Source organism: Dasypus novemcinctus, chromosome 26, assembly GCF_030445035.2.
Source record: "Dasypus novemcinctus isolate mDasNov1 chromosome 26, mDasNov1.1.hap2, whole genome shotgun sequence".
In the NCBI taxonomy this organism is placed as follows: Eukaryota; Metazoa; Chordata; class Mammalia; order Cingulata; family Dasypodidae; genus Dasypus; species Dasypus novemcinctus.
Genome location: NC_080698.1, coordinates 5,170,837 through 5,191,728, shown reverse-complemented (window position 1 = coordinate 5,191,728; position 20,892 = coordinate 5,170,837). Strand labels below are relative to the sequence as shown.

The window sequence follows — 20,892 nt, the reverse complement described above, 5'->3', positions numbered from 1 at the left end:
AAATCAGGAAATTCAGTTTATCAAAGATAACTTTAAAAGAGTGGAAAAGCAACTCATAAAATACAAAAAGGTATATATATATATTTCCAAAGAACTTGTATCCAGAATGTATAATGAATTCTTATAGGCCAATAAGAAAAGGACAAGTCTGTAGAACTCAGGCAAACGATTTGGATATTTCCCAAAAGAGCAAATCCAAATGTTCAATAAACATTTGGAAAGATGTTCAGCTTCAATCATGAGGAAAATGCAAAGTAAAACCACAGTAAGGAATCACTAACCACTCACCGGAATGGCTAAAATTAAAAGGTTAATAATACCAAGAGCTAGTGAGGATGTGAAGCAATCAGGACCCTCAGGTATTGCTGGTGAGAAGGTAATTTGGTACAGTCACTTCAGAAAACTGTTTGGCAGTATTTACTAAAGCTGAACATATGCAGCCCTAAGGCGCAGCAATTGCAGTCTCAAGCCTCACTGCTCAGAATGTGTTCTATGTTCACCAAGGACATGGAGAAGAACAACGGCAGCATCACTACTATAACATACAAAACTTGGGAAACGACCCACATGCTCAACAAATATTTACCAATAAAATAAATTGTGATATGCTCACACAATAGAATATTAAATATTATACAGCAATGAAAAGGAAACAGCCATAATTTTTAATAATTAAGTTAAAAAAAGGATGAATCTCAAAGAGAAAAAAGCAAAAGTTGCCAGACACAAAAGAACACATATTTATGATTCCTTTATATAAATTTGGTGAAAATCTGAATTAAAATGCATGACTGAGGGAGTTATTAAAAATAATCTCTACTTCAAAGACTTTGAAGTTTTACCTTTTCATCTCCTTGCTCAGGGACATGGGCAAACTTGCATTGTGATCGCTCACAGCCACGTAATGTATTAAAATGAAATTTGCAATATCTGTGAGGTATCATCAACCCTAGAGGCTTCTGGAATACCTAAAAATTAGATAAATTTCCTTTTGGTATTAAATGCAAAATATTTATTGTAATCAAGTGAGAAGGAATTTGAAGCAACCAGAAATACTATATACCCAGAACAGTATCAAGATAAATTGCTCATCAATTTGTAAGAAAAAAATAAACTGCCAAACAAGTTATATTTTGAAAAACAATGAAAAATCAATTTAAAGTAATTGGTGAATTTTTCCAATTTCTATTAGTATAAAATATTCCCTCAAAACAATTGCTATTTTACTTTACTGTATATGTTTTTTAAAATCATATTTACTCTTTCTTCTGTCCCACATCGTATTATTTATTAACTTTTACTAAAAGTTAATTCTATTATAATATGAATATTTCAGATACATTTATTAGAAACAAATCTCTTCTCAGCTTTTCCAATTAACAGAAAAAGGTAAATGACAGAGTTGAAACTTTTTAACAACAAACTCTTTTTCTTTTCTTCTCCATCACTGGGAGCTACTAATACTCTCAATCATTATTTATTTTCTGCCTCTTACCACCATCCCTCATTCTAATATCCAGATAGTGTCTGGAAATGCTTAAAAAAAGAAAAGAAGGGAAGCAGCTGTGGTTCAATCAGTTGGGCTCCTGTCTACCATATGGGAGGCCCTGGGTTCACGTTCCAGGGCCTCCATGTGAAGGCAAGCTGGCCCACATGCCGCAGAGAGTCACCCCTCCCGCAGATGCCGCGGAGAGCAAGGGAAAAAAAAAGGAAGAAAAGCAAAAAAAAAAAAAAAAAGTACAGAACAGCACATAGCGAATGGATACAGAGAGCAGACAGTCTGCAAAAAGCTACAGGTGGAAGGGGGGGGATAAAAAAAAAGACGACGGAAATATAACCAAAGGTTTCTAAAGTTAGCATTTCAGAAGAAATTACTGTTGTTGTTTTTTTCATTAGGGAACTTACTCCTACATTTTTTTCCCTCTTAAATATTTCACATGTTTCAGGATTCTGCAACTTTAGGAGAGAATGCTTTCCTGGAAATCTGAAATCTAGAAATGATTAAGAATATTACATATCAATATGTTACAGCTTATTCCCTTTATAACAATAAAACAGATGATCATGACTACCTACTTTAAAGCTGCATTTTAGATATTTATGCTCAATTTACAGACAGTGCTATCATAGTATGTTACTGGGAAATACAGAGTAATTCACATATTAGGTGCCCTTAAATATTTCTAGACCTGAATTTAAATTTTAAATTCCCTATAAACGGAAGGCACTTTCTTAAAAGCCTTATATAGCAGCAAAGAGTACATTCAAATGATATTATCTCTAAGTTAAACAATGATTATGCACAATATATGTTTGTAAGGGAAGAAAACTACTGACAAACTAACTCAGGCATCATATCCCTTAATATCTGGTTTTTTAAAATGAGAATTAGGGTATTTAAAATAGCATTTTCTAAAGATAAATAAAAACATAATCAGTTTTATATCATTTCATTCTTTTTAACATGGCAGCATTCAGATATAATCTGAAATAAGTTGAAGTTTTTAGTGCATAGCTTTGCGGTAATTTGCATTATGAACCATGTAAAGGTTTTTAAGATAAAAACATGAACATCAAGTGGTATGAGTTCAGTAATGGGATGAAACAGAAAAGTGATTTTATAGTTTCTAAATTCATTCTTTAATGTACTTATTTTGTTCAAAGCATTATGAATGATCAAAAATGGAAAATTTTAAAATACAAGTGAAAATATATTAAATTAAAATATGACTCTTTTAGATATAATCTGTAATGTACCTGTACAACATAAATGAAATTGTTCCATCGAAAGTACTAAGTAAATATATGCAAATCTTCTAATATTAATAAATTTTTTTTTCTTTTTTCTTTTTCAGTGGAAAAATCTTCTACATAGTTTTATAAAGAAAACTTTACCATTCATCCAGGGCTTCAGTATTGTGTCTTCTTGATGAGCAATTAGATTCAAAGGCGGTACTGTTAAGCACAGAGGTTTTGGGCCCAGTGCTGTTAACTGACATTCACCAGCCATAATCTCTGCACTTTTGGAATCTTTGCTGTATAAGCAGAAAAACCAATAATCAAAAATTTAAATTGATTTTAAAAATATTTAAGTAGTAAGAATCAAGTAAGTAGAAACACAATCTAAAGCTACCTACATTACATACCACGATTCTTCAATATTCAAGAACTCAAACCACCCCATCTCAATAAGTTGTTTCTGTCTTAACTAGAAAACCAATAGTTAAGCTATGGTAGGGGTAGAAGTAGAAGGGGTAAGGTTTAAATATATATATATATATTTATCACATAAACTATTTTTGATCGTATCAGGCAAAAAGATTATATGAGGAATGGATCTAGTGTTCTAATCCATAAAAGATCAGTCATTATTCTATTTTTTAATAACATTCAATATTGATTTAATTAATATCATTAATTTGATAAATTATAGTAATGAAATGAAACAAATGAATTCTAAATTATTCCTTAGGAAAATATATACAATAAGTCTGTAGATGTATTTGAGAACTTCATTTGGGAAGATGGTATAAAAAATGCTGTTTCAGAGTAGCTGCTTTAAATAGTTTTGACTGTTTATATGTGAGTGCCTATACAGTCAATTTTAGAAAAATTTAATCTGGACATCACTTCTCAGAAAAATAAAGAAGGTAAGCAAGGCAGATAGAAGTACCTCAGAGCTAACAAGATACAAATGAATTTACTTTTAGAAGTCTTACATGGTCACTCAGATAATATAAACTCTTTCAGTTGGTTTCCTGGGCCATAGGAGCATAAAAATAGCAAAAAGAGGGGGCCAATTTATAACAACTGAAATTTTGTAGCACTGATGGGAGTTATAAACTTTTGCACAAAATATATTCACATCTCTCCATATTTTAGGATGTCATTAATATGTGTAATCAACATGTTCCCCCAAACAAAACAAAAGCCCAGAGTGATACAGTGACTTGTGCAATGTCACACTTCACCAATCACTATGGTAAAGCCAAATTGATGATAAACCTCTATAGGCTTTGCAATGACATTGTGTCAGTTTGTAAGCACAACTCTTTATATAGGAAAAAAGCTCATATACTCACATGGGACCTTGTATGTGGGAAGCTGGTTCTCAATCACTGAGCCACGTCGGCTCCCCTGAGTTGGTTTTCTCGTTTGTTTTGCTTGCTTTTTTTTTTTTTTTAGGAGGTACCAGGAACCGAACCTGGGACTTCCCATGCGGGAAGCAAGCACTCAACCACTTAAGCCACAACCCCGTCCTACACTTTTCATTTAAAATCTCCAAATAGTCACAAGCCCACCAGGCTAATTCTTATCTAGCCTTTTCATTATACAGTGATTCTCAAACTTGAGCATGCATCAGGATCAACTATGGCCCTGTTAAACGCAGACTGAAGGGTCCCATCCCCAGTTTCTAGATCAGCAGGTCTGGGGGTGGGGCCCAATAATTTGCATTTCTAAACATATTCCCAGATGCTGCTACTGCTCCAGGGATCACTCTGAAAAGCACTGCCTTAACATAAAAACACTTGCACATATGTGTCACCTGACTTGGGTTTAGGGGAGGATCAGATGATACCTAAAGAATTCTCCAACTCTAAATTTGGGATTTTTATGTGTTCTAGTGAGTGTTCCCTAATCCTAATCACTTCATCTATATAATATACCTGTAAACTACAATGTTCATCTGATTTCAGCCACTCCTACCCTTATAGAAATATATACACACCTTTTATTTAATCTCTAGTCCTATTCCTTACTAAAAAATTAATGGCTCAAAAATCTAAATTTAAATTTGCATTACAGTTACTTATAATAGCTATTACATCTGGGTACATATGACACAGTAATTAAATTATATCCACATGTGGCATAGTAGCCCCAGTATATAAAGCAGAGAATGAAAACCATACTCAAGATACAAAATAGAAAAATATATATATAAAAGAAAAAACAAAAAAGAAAACAAAAGACAGAAATTAGGTTTTGTGTGATCCATGCATATTTAAAAAAAAAAAGATACAAATTAGGGGCATAGGTGTAGCTCAGAGGTTGAGCACCTGCTTTACATGTATGAAGTCCCAGGTTTAATCCCCAGTACTTCCTTTAAAAAAAGGATACAAAATAGCTGACTACTTTTACATTATATAATTAAATTGTTACAAACCTCTTGCAAATTTCATAAATATTTTCTTTTTCTTCTTTAATAGTCACTTGGCCTGAAAATGTATACTGTGAAGAGATTATGGTTAAATAAATATAAGTAATACCATTCTAGATTAAGCTATAAGGCCTACCAGATTTATTAGAATTTATTAGATGTTAATTAAACAACTAGTTTATAAATCAAACCTGAAAACAATACTATTCTACATTATTTTTAAAAAAGAATATTAATTTTCCACTATTGCTTAACAGGAAATATAATATAAACCAATACATTTTTTAGCTTTTGGTATCACCTTTAATTATGAAAACCACCATTTCAAATTATTATGGAATGTTAAGGCTGTTTTGTTTCTTTTTATTCAGAAAAAAAAGGTTTTAGTGGTTTTATGTGATATTTATGAATATAAGCCATTTGTATTTCATTATAATATTTAAATGTATTTTCAAGACTGCTATACTTAAAACATTTTATAAGAAGTTTTTCAGAAATTGTGATTTTCTAATTATAAAATTTGCTAAATATTAACTTCTGAAAAAAACAGGCACTAAGAAAATGAATCTCTAAATTCACCCACTGCTCCAACAGTCAGAGATAATCACTTAATATCTCAGTTTATATCTTTCTATTCTTTTTTACATATTTTACAATAGTGGTCGAATGAATTATACCCCAACACAGACATGTTCTTACTCTTAGCCTGCATTCCTGTGGGTGTGAACCCACTGTAAACAGGACCTTTTAAAGACAGTACTTTTAGTTAGGGTGTGGCTACCTTAAACAGGATTGGCCTTCATCTGGATCCCTGGAGCCTTAGGAAGAGGAGAAACCAGGGCCAGGGTTAAGAGATCACAGGAGAAGCCAGAAGTCACTGGGAACCCAGAGAAAGGAGGAGACATTGCCATGTGATAGAAAAGTCAAGGACCAAAGATCAACTGCAGCCAGCCCCAAAATGCCAGTCTTTTGGGAGAAAGCATCGCCTTGATGATACCTTATTTTGAATTTCTCCTAGCCTCAAAACTGTGATCAATAAATTTCACTGTTTAAGCCAATCCATTGTATGGTTATTTATTTTATCAGCCAGGAAACAAAAACATATGGCATTTAAAATTGGTACAGAAATGATTTAATAAATGCTAGTTGACTGTACTGAAAATAAGCTAGGCCCAAACTCACCATATGCTAAAATACATTTTAGGTTCATTTAAGATTTAAATGTAAGAAAGGGAATTCTCAAAGTAACAAAAGAAAACAAAGGCGGGCATTTAAATAATTTGGCAGGTGGGGAGAGCTTAAGCAAGACACCAAAGCAGAAACTATGAAATACAATATCAACAGGTCTGACTACAAAAATTTTCACTATTTCATAAGCTAAATGAATTTTTAAAAAAAACAAAAACACAAAGGCCATCTGTGGAAGAAAGGGAGGAAGAAAAGGAAAGTTATATTGTTTCCATATCCTTTTACCCAAGATGAATTTTACATTGTTAAAATGACACTGTAAAAATATAGGAGAAATTTTTTAAAAACCTAGTAATATTGTCTAAATATAACTCATAACTCAAACCATGAAAGTTAGATTTGACTAAATAAAAAGCTTCTGTAAGGTAAAAAATCTCCTAAACCAAACAAATATGTCTAATACATGGCTAATTCCTGCAAATAATAACAACAATAAAAAAACAGAATCTCAGAGGAAAATGGGCAAAGGACATTAACAAGAAGTAAAGAGAAAAAATGTAAATGGTTAAACATTTTAAAAGATGTTTAGACTAATAAAAGAAATGCAAATTACACCTAAAACAAATTCATTTGTAAAAGTAAAAATATGGACAAAATTTTTAAAAAATTAATAAGCCGGTAAGTGTGAGAGGAGAAAATGGCACTTTTATACAATATTGTTGTAAGTATAAATCAGAGCAATGTTTTTTTTTTTAATTTTTTTTAGGTACCAGGGTGAGGATTGAACCCAGGACCTCATATGTGGGAAACTGGCACTCAACTAGCAAGCCACATCAGCTCCCCTGAGTTAGTTTTGCTTGTTGTTTGTTTTCAGGAGACACCATAAACCAAACCTGGGACCTCCCATGTGGGAAGGAGGTGCTTAACCTCTTGAGCCACATCTGCTCCCTCAAAGCAATCTTTATATAGGACAATTTGACCTAGTAATTCCACTTTAGAAATTAATCCAAAAATGCATGCACATATATAAAATGCCTTATATTTAAGGGTGCATAATAAACCAATATTTAAATAGCAAATAATGTAAATAAAACAATTATCTTTAAGTACTGATACTGGTTAGAGTATAATCATATGGTAATTATACAATTACAAAAAGAAAAAGACATTATATACTTGAAATAATCGCCTATACATTATGTAAAAAAAAGCAACACAGAAAAGGGTATGCAACTATTCATATAAAATTAAAAAGAATACACAGTTCCATTTTGAGAAATAGCAAAATATTTCTTATTGGGACGACCTGTCTGTAGACAACTATAAACACTAGACAAAAATATTAAAACAAGCTCTACCTAAAGGGACTAGAGAGACTTGAAAAGCAGGCACAACCTGGAGGGAAGTCTATACTTGGACAGGAGAAATGGCACCAGGTAACTGTCCTGTTTTTATGGCTTTTTCCCTGAAGGCAGGACATAACTAGAGCTATGCGGGAAGTCCAAAATTTTGTGTAAAAACCCTGGAGCTCCTGACACAAAGAACTAGAAGACAGAATTTGGGAAAAAGTCAGAAACTGGAAAATGAAGTTGGGAATCCTAGAAAGGAAAGACCCAAAGGCCCCAAATGTTTATGTGACTACTAAACACACACATGTAGGGTAGACACTGAACAGTCAAGCTAGGACTAAAAGCACTGAATAAATATTAGGTTGGTGCAAAAGGAATTGCGGTTTTGGACCATGAATTTTAAATCATTATAACTAGGTTCAAACACACCTTTATTAATCAAAATATAAACCATTACAATCAACACATTTTTGCCAGTGAGAAATAACTGTGTTTATTCCTTTAGTGTAAAAATCTGTGCTTCAGGATTCAATGAACTCTTGGAAAGCATTTTCTGCATCTTACTGGTTCTGGAAGCGTTTCCCTGCAAAGAGTTGTTGAAATCCTTGAAGAAGTGGTAGTAGGTTGGTAAGAGGTCAGATGAATATGGCAGATGAGGCAAAACTTCATAGCCCAAGTTGTTCAACTTTTGAAGTGTTGGTTGTGTGACATGAGGTCGGGTGTTGCTGTGGAGAAGAACTGGGCCCTTTCTGTTGACCAATAACAGCTGCAGGTGTTGTGGTTTTCAGTGCATCTCATGGATATGCTGAGCATACTTCTCAGATGTAATAGCTTTGCTGGAATTCAGAAAGCTGTAGTGAATCAGACCTGCAGCAGATCACCAAACAGTGACCATGACCTTTTTTTGGTGCAAGTTTGGCTTTGGGAAGTGCTTTGGAGCTTCTTCTCCATCAAACCACTGAGCTGGTCATTGCCAGTTGTCGTATAAAATCCACTTTTTGTTGAATGTCACAATCCAATTGAGAAATGGTTCATTGCTGTGTAGAGTAAGTAAGAGAAGACAATGCTTCAAAACAACGATTTTTTTTGATTTTCAGTCAGTTCATGAGGCACCCCACTTATCACACTTTTTCACCTTTCCAATTTGCTTCAAATGCCAAATGATCATAGAATGGCTGACACTGAGTTCTTTGACAACTTCTCGTGTAGTTTAAGAGGATCAGTTTCGATGATTGCTCTCAACTGGTTGTTGTCAACTTTCAATGGCCAGCCACTATGCTCCTCATCTTCAAGGCTCTCATCTTTTTTGCAAAACTTCTTGAACCACCACTGCACTGTACGTTCATTAGCAGTCCTGGGCCAAATGCATCGTTGATGTTGCAAGTTGTCTCTGCTGCTTTATACCCATTTTGAACTCAAATAAGAAAATCGTTTGAATTTGCTTTTTGTCTAACATCATTTCTACAGTCTAAAATAAATATGAAATAAACAGCAAGTAATAAGTCATTAGCAAAAAAAAAATAAAGAAATGCACATTAAAATGATGTATAACATAACCACATTTATTTAAGAACGTATGCCAATATCAAACAGCAAATTTCAACAACGTAAAACTGCAATTACTTTTGCACCAACCTCAATATTTAAGCTGCTGCCCCCCACAGGGCAGAAATCTGGAGGGAGATATCTGAAGGTTGAGCTCACACAAGTTAACTACCTAATTAAAAAAAAAAAAGGAAAGCTGATTTGGTTCAATGGATAGAGCATCCACCTACCACATGGGAGGTCCAGGGTTCAAACCCAGGGCCTCCTGACCTGTGTGATGAGCTGGCCCACGCACAGTGCTGATGTGTGCAAGGAGTGCCATGCCACGCAGGGGGTATCCCCCACGTAGGGGAGCCCCACGTGCAAGGAGCGTGCCCCATAAGGAGAGCCGCCCAGAGCGAAAAAAGTGCAGCCTGCCCAGGAGTGACACCGCACACATGGAGAGTTGATGCAAAAAGATGATGCAACAAAGGGAGACACAGATTCCCTTGCCACTGACAAGAATACAAGTGGACAGAGAAGAACACACAGTGAATGAACACAGAGAGCAGACAACTGGGGGAGGAGAGGGCAGGAAAAGGGAGAGGAAAAAAAAAAAGACACCTCACCATACTCTCTGAAGGAATATAACATAATCTAGAGTCTCTATATAAAACCACTCAAAATATCCAAGGTAGCATCCAAAATTATTACATTCAAAGATGCAGAAAGAGAAAACTCAAGAGAAATGGAAATCAATTGAGACTGACACAAATGCTAAAATGAACAGCTACAACTAAAGCAGCTATTATAACTATGATCAAAGATGTAAAAAATATATGCTAGTAATGAATACACCAGAGGACATCTCAGCAGATAAACAAGAACTATTAAGAAAAAAAGAAATTCTAGAAGAAAAAATTCAGTATTTGAAATAAAGCCAATGAATGGAATTTATAGCAGATTGATGATGTTCAGAGGGTCAGTAAACTTGAAGACAGATCAATATAAATTATTCAATTTGAAAAACATATATAAAAGAAAACTGAACAAAATTAAAAGAACCTCGGTATCTGTGGGACGATATCAAAAGATGTAAAATGTGTAACTGGTATCGTAACAAGAAAGAAGAGAAAGAGTGAGGAGATTTCTGCTTCCAGAGAAGTGGAATAACAAGGATGGGATTTATTCTACTGTCTAAAAGCAGGCCAGACTAGATCAAATCAAACCAACCCAAAACAAAGGAGATAAAATATATGAATTAATGATATCAAACACTTAATATTAAGCAGCATAGGACAAAGATCCTTGAAGGACAGAAGATCAATGAAGCAAACCCTATAACTGCCCCAGCATTCCTCCTAGAGAGAGACTGGAAGTCAGGTGGGGCCCAGCAGTGTTCGAAGTGGCAATGACTGAACTGAGAGTCCAAGGAGGCCAAGGAGGCTACAGTTCATATGCCAGCATACTGGAGAGGAGAGAGCTACACAAAGAGAAAGTTCAAAGATCAGCAGAGGATGACCCTCAAGTCTTCAGCTATGTACCAGGTAAGTAAATGACCATGAGGAAAGTCCTGAATAAAGACTAAACAGGGAAGCAAATTTGGCTCAATAAATAGAGCATCCACCTACCACATGGGAGGTCCAGGGTTCAAACCCAGGGCCTCCTGACCTGTGTGATGAGCTGGCCTACGCACAGTGCTGATGCGTGCAAGGAGTGCTGTGCCACACTGGGTGTCCCCCACATAGGGGTGCCCCCCATGCAAGGAGTGCGCCTCATAAGGAGAGCAGCCCAGCGCGAAAATGTGCAGCCTGCCCAGGAGTGGCGCCACACACACGGAGAGCTGACGCAGCAAGATGACACAACAAAAAGACACAGATTATCTGTGCCACTGAGAAGAATACAAGTGGACACAGAAGAACACACAGCAAATGGGCACAGAGAGCAGACAACTGGGGGGAGGGGGGTGCTGCGGGGAAGGGGAGAGAAATTTAAAAAAACTTAAAAAAAATAGCAAAATGGCAGAAGTGCTATATTGTCAGTAAAATATGAAATATAAATGGATTAAACTCTCCAATCAAAAGGCAGAGATTGGCAGAATGGATTTAAAAAAGCATGACCCAACTATGCTGCTTACAACACACCTTAAATTAAAATCATAAGTAGGTTGAAAGTGAAAGACTAGACAAAATATACCATGCAAGTAGTAACCAAGAGAGAGCTTGGGTAGCTACACTAATATCAGATAAAATACTTTGTCAAAAACCATTACAAGGGGCAAAGAACATTATTATATACTGATAAAAGGGCCGATTCAACAAGAAGACATAACACTTATCAATAAATATACACCTAATAGCAGAGTCCCAAAATACATGAAGCAAATATTAACAGATTTAAAGGAAGAAATAGATGGTTCACATTAATAGAAGATTTTATTACTACAACACTTTCAATAAGAGACAGAATCTCTAGAAAAGATCAATAAGGAAACAGAAGACCTGAGTGATGCTCTAAACAAAACCGACTTAAATATATATAAAACACTGCACTCAACAGCAGCAAAATACACATTTGTCTCTAGTACATGTGGATCATTGTCCAAGTTAGACGGTATGTTAATAACAAAACAAGTTTCAATAAATTAAAAAATATTGAAATCATGCAATGTATCTTCTCCAATGACAATACAATGAAACTAGAAATCAGGAAGAGATGGAAAATTAAAAAATATGTGGAAATTAAACAATATACTCTTAAACACCCAATGAGTCAAAGAATAAATCACAAGGGAAATTACAAAAGATCTTAAGGTGAATGAAAATGAAAATATAGCATTCCAAAACATATAGGATGGAGGAAAGGCAGCACTGAGAGGAAAACGTATACCTTTATATGTGTACATTTAAAAAGAAGAAAGATCTCACATCAAACACCTAACCTCACAGCTGGATGTTCCAGAAAAAGAGCAAACTCAACCCACAGCAAGCAGAAGGAAGGAAATTACAGAGATAGAATAGAGATCAATGAAATAGAAAACAACTAAATAGAGATAATCAATGGAACCAAAAGTTGGTTCTTTGAAAAGAACAATGAAATTGACAAAGCTTTAGGCTAGACTGACAAACACAAATAACCGAAATCAGAAATGTAAAGAGGACATTATTACTGAACCCACAGAAATAAAAAGGTCTTAAGAGGATACTATGAACAACTGTATGCCAACAAATTAGATAACCTAGATAAGACAAATTCCTAGAAACACACAAACCACCTACATTGACCCAAGAAGAAATAGATTTCAACAAACCAAGAACTAGTAGAGACTGAATCAGTAATCAAAACCTCCCAAGAAAGAAAAGCCAAGGACCTATGGGCTTCAAGATGGAATTTTACCAAATAGCTGAAGAAGTATTAATACCAATCCTGTTCAGATTCTTCCAAAACTTGAAGTGGAGGAAATACTCTCTAACCATTCTATGAGGTCAACATTACCCTCATACCTCTTGAAGAGGTTTCCCTACATTTTCTTCTAGTAGATTTATGGTCCTGGCTTTTATATTTAGGTCTCTGATCCATTTTTAGTTGATTCTTGTATAGGGAGTATGATAGGGGTCCTTTTTTCATTCTTTTGGTTATAGATATCCAGTTCTCCCAGCACCATTTGTTGAAGAGACTGTTTTGTCCCATTAACATGGACTTGATAGGTTTGTCAAAAAAAGGTTAAGGGAAGCGTTTGTGGCTCAACTGATAGAGCATTCATGTACCATATGGAGGGTCCAGGGTTCGATCCTCAGGGCCTCCTGACCTGTGTGGTAAGCTGGTCCACACGCAGTGCTGCCATGTGCAAGGAGGCCATGCCATGTAGGGGTGTCCCCACATAGGGGTGCCCCATACGCAAGGAGTGTGCCCTGTAAGGAGAGCCGCCCCATGTGAAAAAAGCACAGCCCAGGGGTGGCACCACACACACGGAGAGCCGGTGCAGCAAGATCTCACACACACACACACACATACATACACACACACAAGCACACGAGATGCAATGTCCCAGAGCCACTGGATAATGCAAGTGTACACAGAAGAACACACAGCAAATGAACACAGAGATCAGACAACGAAGGGGAAGGGAAGAGAAATAAAAAAATACATATATAATAATAATAATAAACAAAAACAACAACAAAAAACAGTTGACTGTACAGGTGAGGGTTTACGTCTGGATTCTCAATTCTATTCCACCAAAAGATGTGTCAATCTTTATGCTAGTACTATGTAGTTTTGACTCTAACTTTGTAATATGTTTCAGGGTCAGGCAGTGAAATTCCTCCCATGTTGCTCATTTTTTTAAAATGCTTTTGGCTATTTGGGTGCACTTTCCCTTCCAAATGAATTTGGTAATTGCCTTTTCTAATTCTGTAAAGTAGACTGTTAGAAGTTTGATTGGTATTGCAGTGAATCTATAAATCAGTTTGGGTAAGATTAACATCTTCACAATATCCATTGTATTAGTCAGGGTTCTCTAGGAAAACAGAATCAACAAGTGATATCTGTCGATAGTAAGAGATTTATCAGAGTCTCTCACGCAGCCGTGGGGATGCACAAGTCCAGGTTCTGCAGGCAGGCTGCAACCAGGAGCTCCAATGAAAGTCCAGTGAAGATTTTTGACAAGTTCTGGGAGATGTTGGCTGTCCACAGATGAGCTGGGAAATTCTCTCTCAATGCTGGAATCACTTCCCCTTTTAAGGGAGTCAACTGATTGGGTTAAAAGTCACTCACTGCTAATGACAATCTCCCTGACTGATGTAATTATAACCAGCTATCTATGATTTACTACTGCAGTAAAGTCAATGCTGACTAAAGTCCCTAAATGCCCTGTATTAGTTAGCCCAGTGCTTGCTTGACTAAACAACTGGGTACCATTGCTTGGCTGGGTTGACACAATAGCCTAACCATCACATTCATTCTTCCAATCCATGAACTTGGACTGTCTTTCCATTTATTTAGGTTTTTTAAAATTTCTTTTAGCATTGTTTTATAGTTTTCTGCATATAGTTCCTATACTTCTTTGATTAAATTAATTCCTAGGTATTTGATTCTTTTTGTTGCTATTGTAAATGATTTCCTCCTCAGGTTGTTTAATACTAGTGTAGACAAATGTTACTGATTTTTGCATGTTGATCTTGTATCCTGCCACTTTGCTGAACTAATTTATTAGCTCAAGTAGATTTGTCATGGATACTTCAGAATTTTCTAAATACAAGACCATGTCATCTGTAAACAGTGAGTTTTACTTCCTCATTTCCTATTTGGATGCCTTTTTATTTTTTCTTGTCTAATTGTCCTAGCTAGAACTTCTAGTACAATACTGAAAACAATGGTAACAGTGGGCACCCTTGTCTTGTTCTGGATCTTAGAGGGAATGCTTTCAACGTTTCCTCATTGACTATGATGTTGGCTATGCCTTTTATTGGACTGAGGAATTTTCCTTCTATTCCTATCTTTAGAAAAACATTTTTTATCAAAAAAGGATTCTGGATTTTTTCAAATGCCTTTTCTGCATCAACTGAAATGATCATATGGTTTTTTCCTTCAGTTTATTTAATGTGGTGTGTTACATGGATTGATCTTATGCTGAACCAGCTTCGCATACCAGGAATAAATCCCACCTGGTCATGATGTAAAAGTCTTTAGATATGCTGTTGGATTCAATTTTCAAGTATTTTGTTGAGAATTTTTGCATCTATGTTCATTAGAGAGACTGGTCTGTAATTTTCTTGTAGTGTCTTTATCTGGTTTTGGTATTAGGGAGATGCCAGCTTCATAAAATGTGTTGGATAATTTTTCCTCCTCTTCAATTTTCTGGAAGAGTTTAAACAGGAATGGTATCAATTCTTTTCAGATGCTCGGTAGAATTCACCCGTGAAGCCATGTGGTCCTGGACTTTTCTTTGCTGGGAGATTTTTGATGATGGATTCAATTTCTTTTTTTTTTTCTTCTCCTCCCCCTCCCCTACCCTGCTGTTTTTGCTGTGTCCATTCACTGTGTGATCTCCCATCCCCTCCCCTCCCCTCCCCTCTCTTCCCTTCTCTTCTCTTCTCTCTTCTCATCTTTCTCCTTTAGGATTCACCAGAATTTTATTCTGGGGACCTCTGATATGGACAGAGGTTCCCTGTCAATTGTGCCATCTCAGTTCCTGGTCTCTGCTGCACTTCACCTTGACACTCCCCACCGTCTCTCCTTTTGTTGCATCATCACTTTGCTGCATGACTCACTTGCATGGGCACTGGCTCACCATGTGGGCACTTGGCTTGCCATGCAGGCACTCACATGGGCACTTGGCTTGCCATGTGGGCACTTGCACAGGCATTCTGCTCACCATATCTGCGTGGGCACTCAGCTCACAACCCAGAAGTGTAGAATTTACTGTTAATAGTGATCTAAAATGCAGCTAAGTTCATTCCACTACCCTACTGTGTCTGCTCTAAAAACTGGAAAGCTCCAGTTTATGGATATCTAGATTTTATGGTTAGCTTCCTGCTGGAATTGAATGTAGAGTAGGGGCTTGTTGATGAAACTATAGCTCCATCTATTGAAGAAATTGTTGGTTGGGCTTTCCTTTTTCTGGATCATTGGTATAGAAAGGCTGGTATGCTACAAAGAGTCCAGGAGCCTCAACAATCCAGAAGGGGTGACAAACTGATTTTTCAAGCATCCTGGAACTATGCGCCCTTAGACTGAATCTGTGGACACAGATTCCTAAGGACTCCCAGAGCCATGAGGTCTCCATGGGACTGGCAGCAAAGAAGCTTTTGTCCTCCATTGAACAAACTATTTATATATGTAACAACTATGTCATTTTAGAGACTGAATGATAAAAGACAGTCTGAAAATGTTACATATACTTGAGTCTATTTATATAGCATTCATAAAGTGATTTAATTTTAGATATGGAGAACAGATTAGTAGCTGTCAGGAGTTAAGAAAAGAGGAGGTAGGAGGAAAGTAGGTATGGGTATAAAGGGGCACCGTTAGGGTTCCTTGTGGAGATGGAAATTTTCTGTATCTTGACTATATTAATGCCAATATGTGGTTGTTATATTGTACTAGAGTTTTATAACATATTACCATTGATGGAAACTGGCTAGTTTCTATATGTCTAATTATATTTTACAATAGCATGTGACTCTACAATTATCTTAAAATTTTAAAAAATGGTGGGATACCCAGGGATAAATTTATAGCACTAAATGCCTACTTCAGAAAATGAGATTCCAATTGACTTCAGCTTCAACTTTAAAAAACTATAAAAAGAAGAGTAAGTGAAACAAAGGAGGTAATAAAGATCAAAGTAGAAATCAGTGAAACAGAAAACAAAAAAGCAGTAGAGGAAAAAAATCAGTAAAATCAAAAGTTGGTTCTTTTAGAATATCAATAAAATTGACAAACCTCTAGCTAAACTCTATGAATCTAAAATTATTTCAAAATCCCAAAATCATAGAGATGGAAAAAAGATTAATGGTTGCCAGGATTAGGGATATTAGTGCAGAAGGGGTAGCATAAAGCAGCCCTTTGTGGTGATAGAATATCTATATCTAGATTGCAGTTTTGGTCACATGAATCTGCATATGTGATAAAATGTATAGAACTATACACACACATTGTGTCAATATCAAAGTCCCTGTTCTGATATTGTTCTTTAATAATATAAGATGTAATCACTGGGGAAAACTAATATTGAAAAGAGTCTACATCTTTGAAATATTTACAGTGTCAGTGAATTTTGGCAATGATCTAATTTCTACCCTTGCATGAGTGAATGAATTAAGTCTTCTCCTAAGGTTTTGGGTGAATAGAGTACAAGCTGTTTTTTCTTTTAATGCTTTAGAGCAGGGTCAGCAAACTATAGTTTGTGGCTTGCTTGTTTTTATAAAGTTTTGTCCAAACACAGCCATCCCTGTTCATTTACATATTGCCCATGGCTTCTTTTGTGCTACAGTGCCAGAGGTGAGTAGTGGTGACAGCAACTGTATGGTCCACAAAGCTAGAAATATTTTCTATTTGGCCCTTTACACAAAAAGTTTGTTGACTCTGCTGTAGAGTCAAGGGACCCTGATGTTGACCTCAGACTAATGCTGAGTCTCAGTTTCCTCATCTATAAAAGGAAATAACAGTACATACCTCATGTGTAGTAAAAGCAAATCTAGGTTGTTCACAACCTCCACATTAAAGTCTGGCCCTTGACCTACTTCTAGGAAGTAACTGCTAAGCCCTTGTAATATTCTGCTTGTTAAGTGTAGATTTGTTTACCTGGGGACCTTGGGCCAAGCCAGATAGTCTACACTAACAATGTGACTTATGGTAGAGGCCTTGGGCCATATGGATCAGCTTGATCTTTAGTGGGACTGGAGACTGCCCACATGGCTGATGCTAGTCATTCAACCAGCTATGCCTATGTGACTGATCCAATAAAAATCCTAGATACTCCAGCTCAGGTGAGCTTCCCAGTTGGCAGTACTCCATGCATACTGCCAGACACTACTGCTGGAAGAGGTTAGTGCTGTCTGTACAACTCCACTGGGAAAAAACTCTCCTGTACTTTGCCCTATGTACCTCTTCCTTTTGCTGAGTTTAATTTGTATCCTTTCACTGTAATAAACTGAGTGTATGACAGCTTTGCTGAGTTCTATGAGTCCTTCTAGTGAATCACTAAACCCAAGCACCTTTATTAAACTGTTAACAGGGATAAAATGATGATTAGCGCAAGCTGTTTAGCAGTGGCTTAATATAGTTTATATAGTAAGTGCTCAATACATGTTGACCATCAATATCTTCAAACCACTAAGCAAGTACTTTGAGATTTTTATTCTTATTACACTACACTGCTTTACTACTCTGTATCAGTCATTGCTCTAGGTGTTAGAGATTTAGTCATTAAAAAAACATACAAAAATCCCTGCCTTCATTGGAGTTTCCATTCTAGCAGGAGGAAACAGAGGTAAACATAAATAAGTACAATCTATAGTACGTTAAATTATGATAAGTACAAAAAAGTGAGATATGAGATATTGAAAAAAATTGGAGGGCACTGAAATTTTAGGTTAGACAGCCAGAAAAGGATTCTCTGAGAACATGAAGTATGAGTATAGACCTAAAGGAAGTAAGAGGGCAATCTGTACCATATTTCTGGAGAGCATTCTAGGCAGAGCAAACAACTGCAAGGCCCTGAAGTAGGAGAAAGCTTTGTAGGTTCCAAGAATAGCAAGGAAGCTAGTGTGGTCACAGTGAAATGGAGAAGGGGAGTAGTGGATCACAGAACTAACTGGGTGGGAGGAGGTACAGGGGATAGATACAGAGCCTTCCTTGTAGGTCATAGTAAGGACCTGGGGCCTTGGCTCTGAAGATTAGAAGCCATTGGAGGGTGTGAAACAGGAGAATGATAGGATCTGACTTATGCTGTGCTCGGAGTAGACTATATGAAGGCAAGTGTAGGAGGAGGAGACCCGATAGATACTCCTGCAATAATTTAGGACAAATGACTCTGGCCTGGACCTGAGTGGTGGTGGGGGATGGGGGAATGATTAAAAGTGGGCAGTTTCTAGACCTCATCTGAAGGGAAACCCAGCAGTATTTCCTTACCATCTGGGAATGGTATAGGAAAAACCATGGTTTGGGGCTGGAACAATTACAAGGATGGAAGTACCATTGACAGAGAAGGGGGAGATTACAGGAAGAGCTGGTTTATGGTAAGGGAGTAGATGGATAATAGGAGTTTGGTTTTGGAAAAGTTAAGTGTGAGATGCCTAGTTGGATGTCTGAAAGGAAAAATCAAGTAGGCAACAAGATAGAAGGGTCTGCAGTTCAGAGAAGAACTTTGGGCTAGAGATATATATTTGAGTGTAAACATATAATGGCATTTGAAAGCAATGAGATTGGAGGAGACCATCCACGGAGCATGACAGGAAAAAAAAACAGATTTGAAGTCTGGATTCTGGGGCATACCAACACTTATAAGTCAGGGATATCAGGAAAAATTGGCAAAACCCAGTGAGAAGTTGCAGCCAGATAAGCAGAAAGTATGCTTATCCTGGAAGCAAGTGTTTCAAGGTAAGAGAGATCACCTGTATCTAATATTGGTAATAGGCGAAGTAAGATTAGGACTGAGAAAAGTTCATTCAATTAAACAACATGCAAGTTTTTGGAGACTGTGAAAAGAGTTGTTTGGGTGAAGAAGGGAAGGCAAACACCTTTGGAATGGATTCAAGAGAACGGAGGGAGACAAACGCAAGACAGTAGGTACAGACAAACCTTTTGAGATATAGGATGATAGCTGAAGAGGGAAATGGGAGCATGAAAGGGGTTTACTTTAAGAGGAGAGAAAATATAGTATGTTTATACGCTGATGAGAAAACCCAATAGTGAAAGGAAAATTACTGGATCAGTATTTTAAGAGAGAAAAGATGAAATGTAGCACACAGGTAGAGAGAAGAGCCTTGGCTAGTTCATCCACTATAAAAAGAGAAGCTGGAGTTTTGGGAGCAAATGTGGAGAGGTGAGGTAATATATCAGTGGGAATTTATGAAGTTTTTTTCCAATTACTTCAATTTTCTTGAAGTAGGAAACAAGGCTGTTAGCTATGAGAGTGGATGAGGAAGAATTGGAGGTTTAAGGGAAAGAATTAAGTATGAAATAGTTACTTAGGAGTTAAGTGAATTACGCCAAAGATTCAGACAATCATACATATTATTTGGCAGAAAATAAGAATAAAAACCTGATACCAAAAATTTTCTCCAAAATATTCAACACCAGTGATATATTCTAGAATCAACCTAATAGGTTTAGCCCCAATACCTGTATGTATCTTCTAAATTGGTGGTCAAATGAGTGATGACTGCCCTTAAGTGCTGTTAATCTAAAACCTCAAGGAAGGTAAGTGGACTTGGCCCAATGGATAGGGCATCTGCCTACCACATGGGAGGTCTGCGGTTCAAACACCGGGCCTCCTTGACCCGTGTGGAGCTGGCCCATGTGCAGTGCTGATGCGCACAAGGAGTGCCTTGCCACGCAGGGATGTCCCCCACATAGGGGAGCCCCACGCACAAGGAGTGCGCCCCATAAGGAGAGCCACCCAGCGTGAAAGAAAGTGCAGCCTGCCCAAGGATGGCACTGCACACACGGAGAGCTGACACAACAAGATGACGCAACAAAAAGAAACACAGGGAGGCGAATTTGGCCCAACGGATAGGGTGTCCGCCTACCACCTGGGAGGTCCGCGGTTCAAACCCTGGGCCTCCTTCACTGGTGTGGAGCTGGCCCATGCACAGCGCTGATGCGCGCAAGGACTGCCCTGCCATGCAGGGGTGTCCCCTGTGTAGGGGAGCCCCACGTGCAAGGAGTGCACCCCATAAGGAGAGTCGCCCAGTGCAAAAGAAAGCGCAGCCTGCCCAAGGATGGCGCTGCGCACACAGAGAGCTGACACAGCAAGATGATGCAACAAAAAGAAACAGATTCCTGGTGCTGCTGGTGAGTATAGAAGCGGTCACAGAAAGAATATACAGTTAAGGGACACAGAGAGCAGACAACTGGGCTGGGGGGAGGGCAGAAAGGGGAGAGAAATGAATAAAAAATAAAGCTTAAAAAAAAAAAAAGATTACCAACTTTAACACATACATT

General features: G+C 37.1%; 1 protein-coding gene across 1 annotated transcript in view; it reads right to left on the bottom strand.

Moving 5' to 3' along the window:
• Nucleotides 1–20,892, bottom strand: part of TOPAZ1 (testis and ovary specific TOPAZ 1) — a 112,335-nt gene that overhangs the window by 76,001 nt on the left and 15,442 nt on the right. The window contains 4 exon segments of the mRNA XM_058288999.1: nucleotides 843–968; nucleotides 1,906–1,991; nucleotides 2,896–3,035; nucleotides 5,168–5,232. Coding sequence (XP_058144982.1) covers nucleotides 843–968; nucleotides 1,906–1,991; nucleotides 2,896–3,035; nucleotides 5,168–5,232 — 417 coding nt within the window.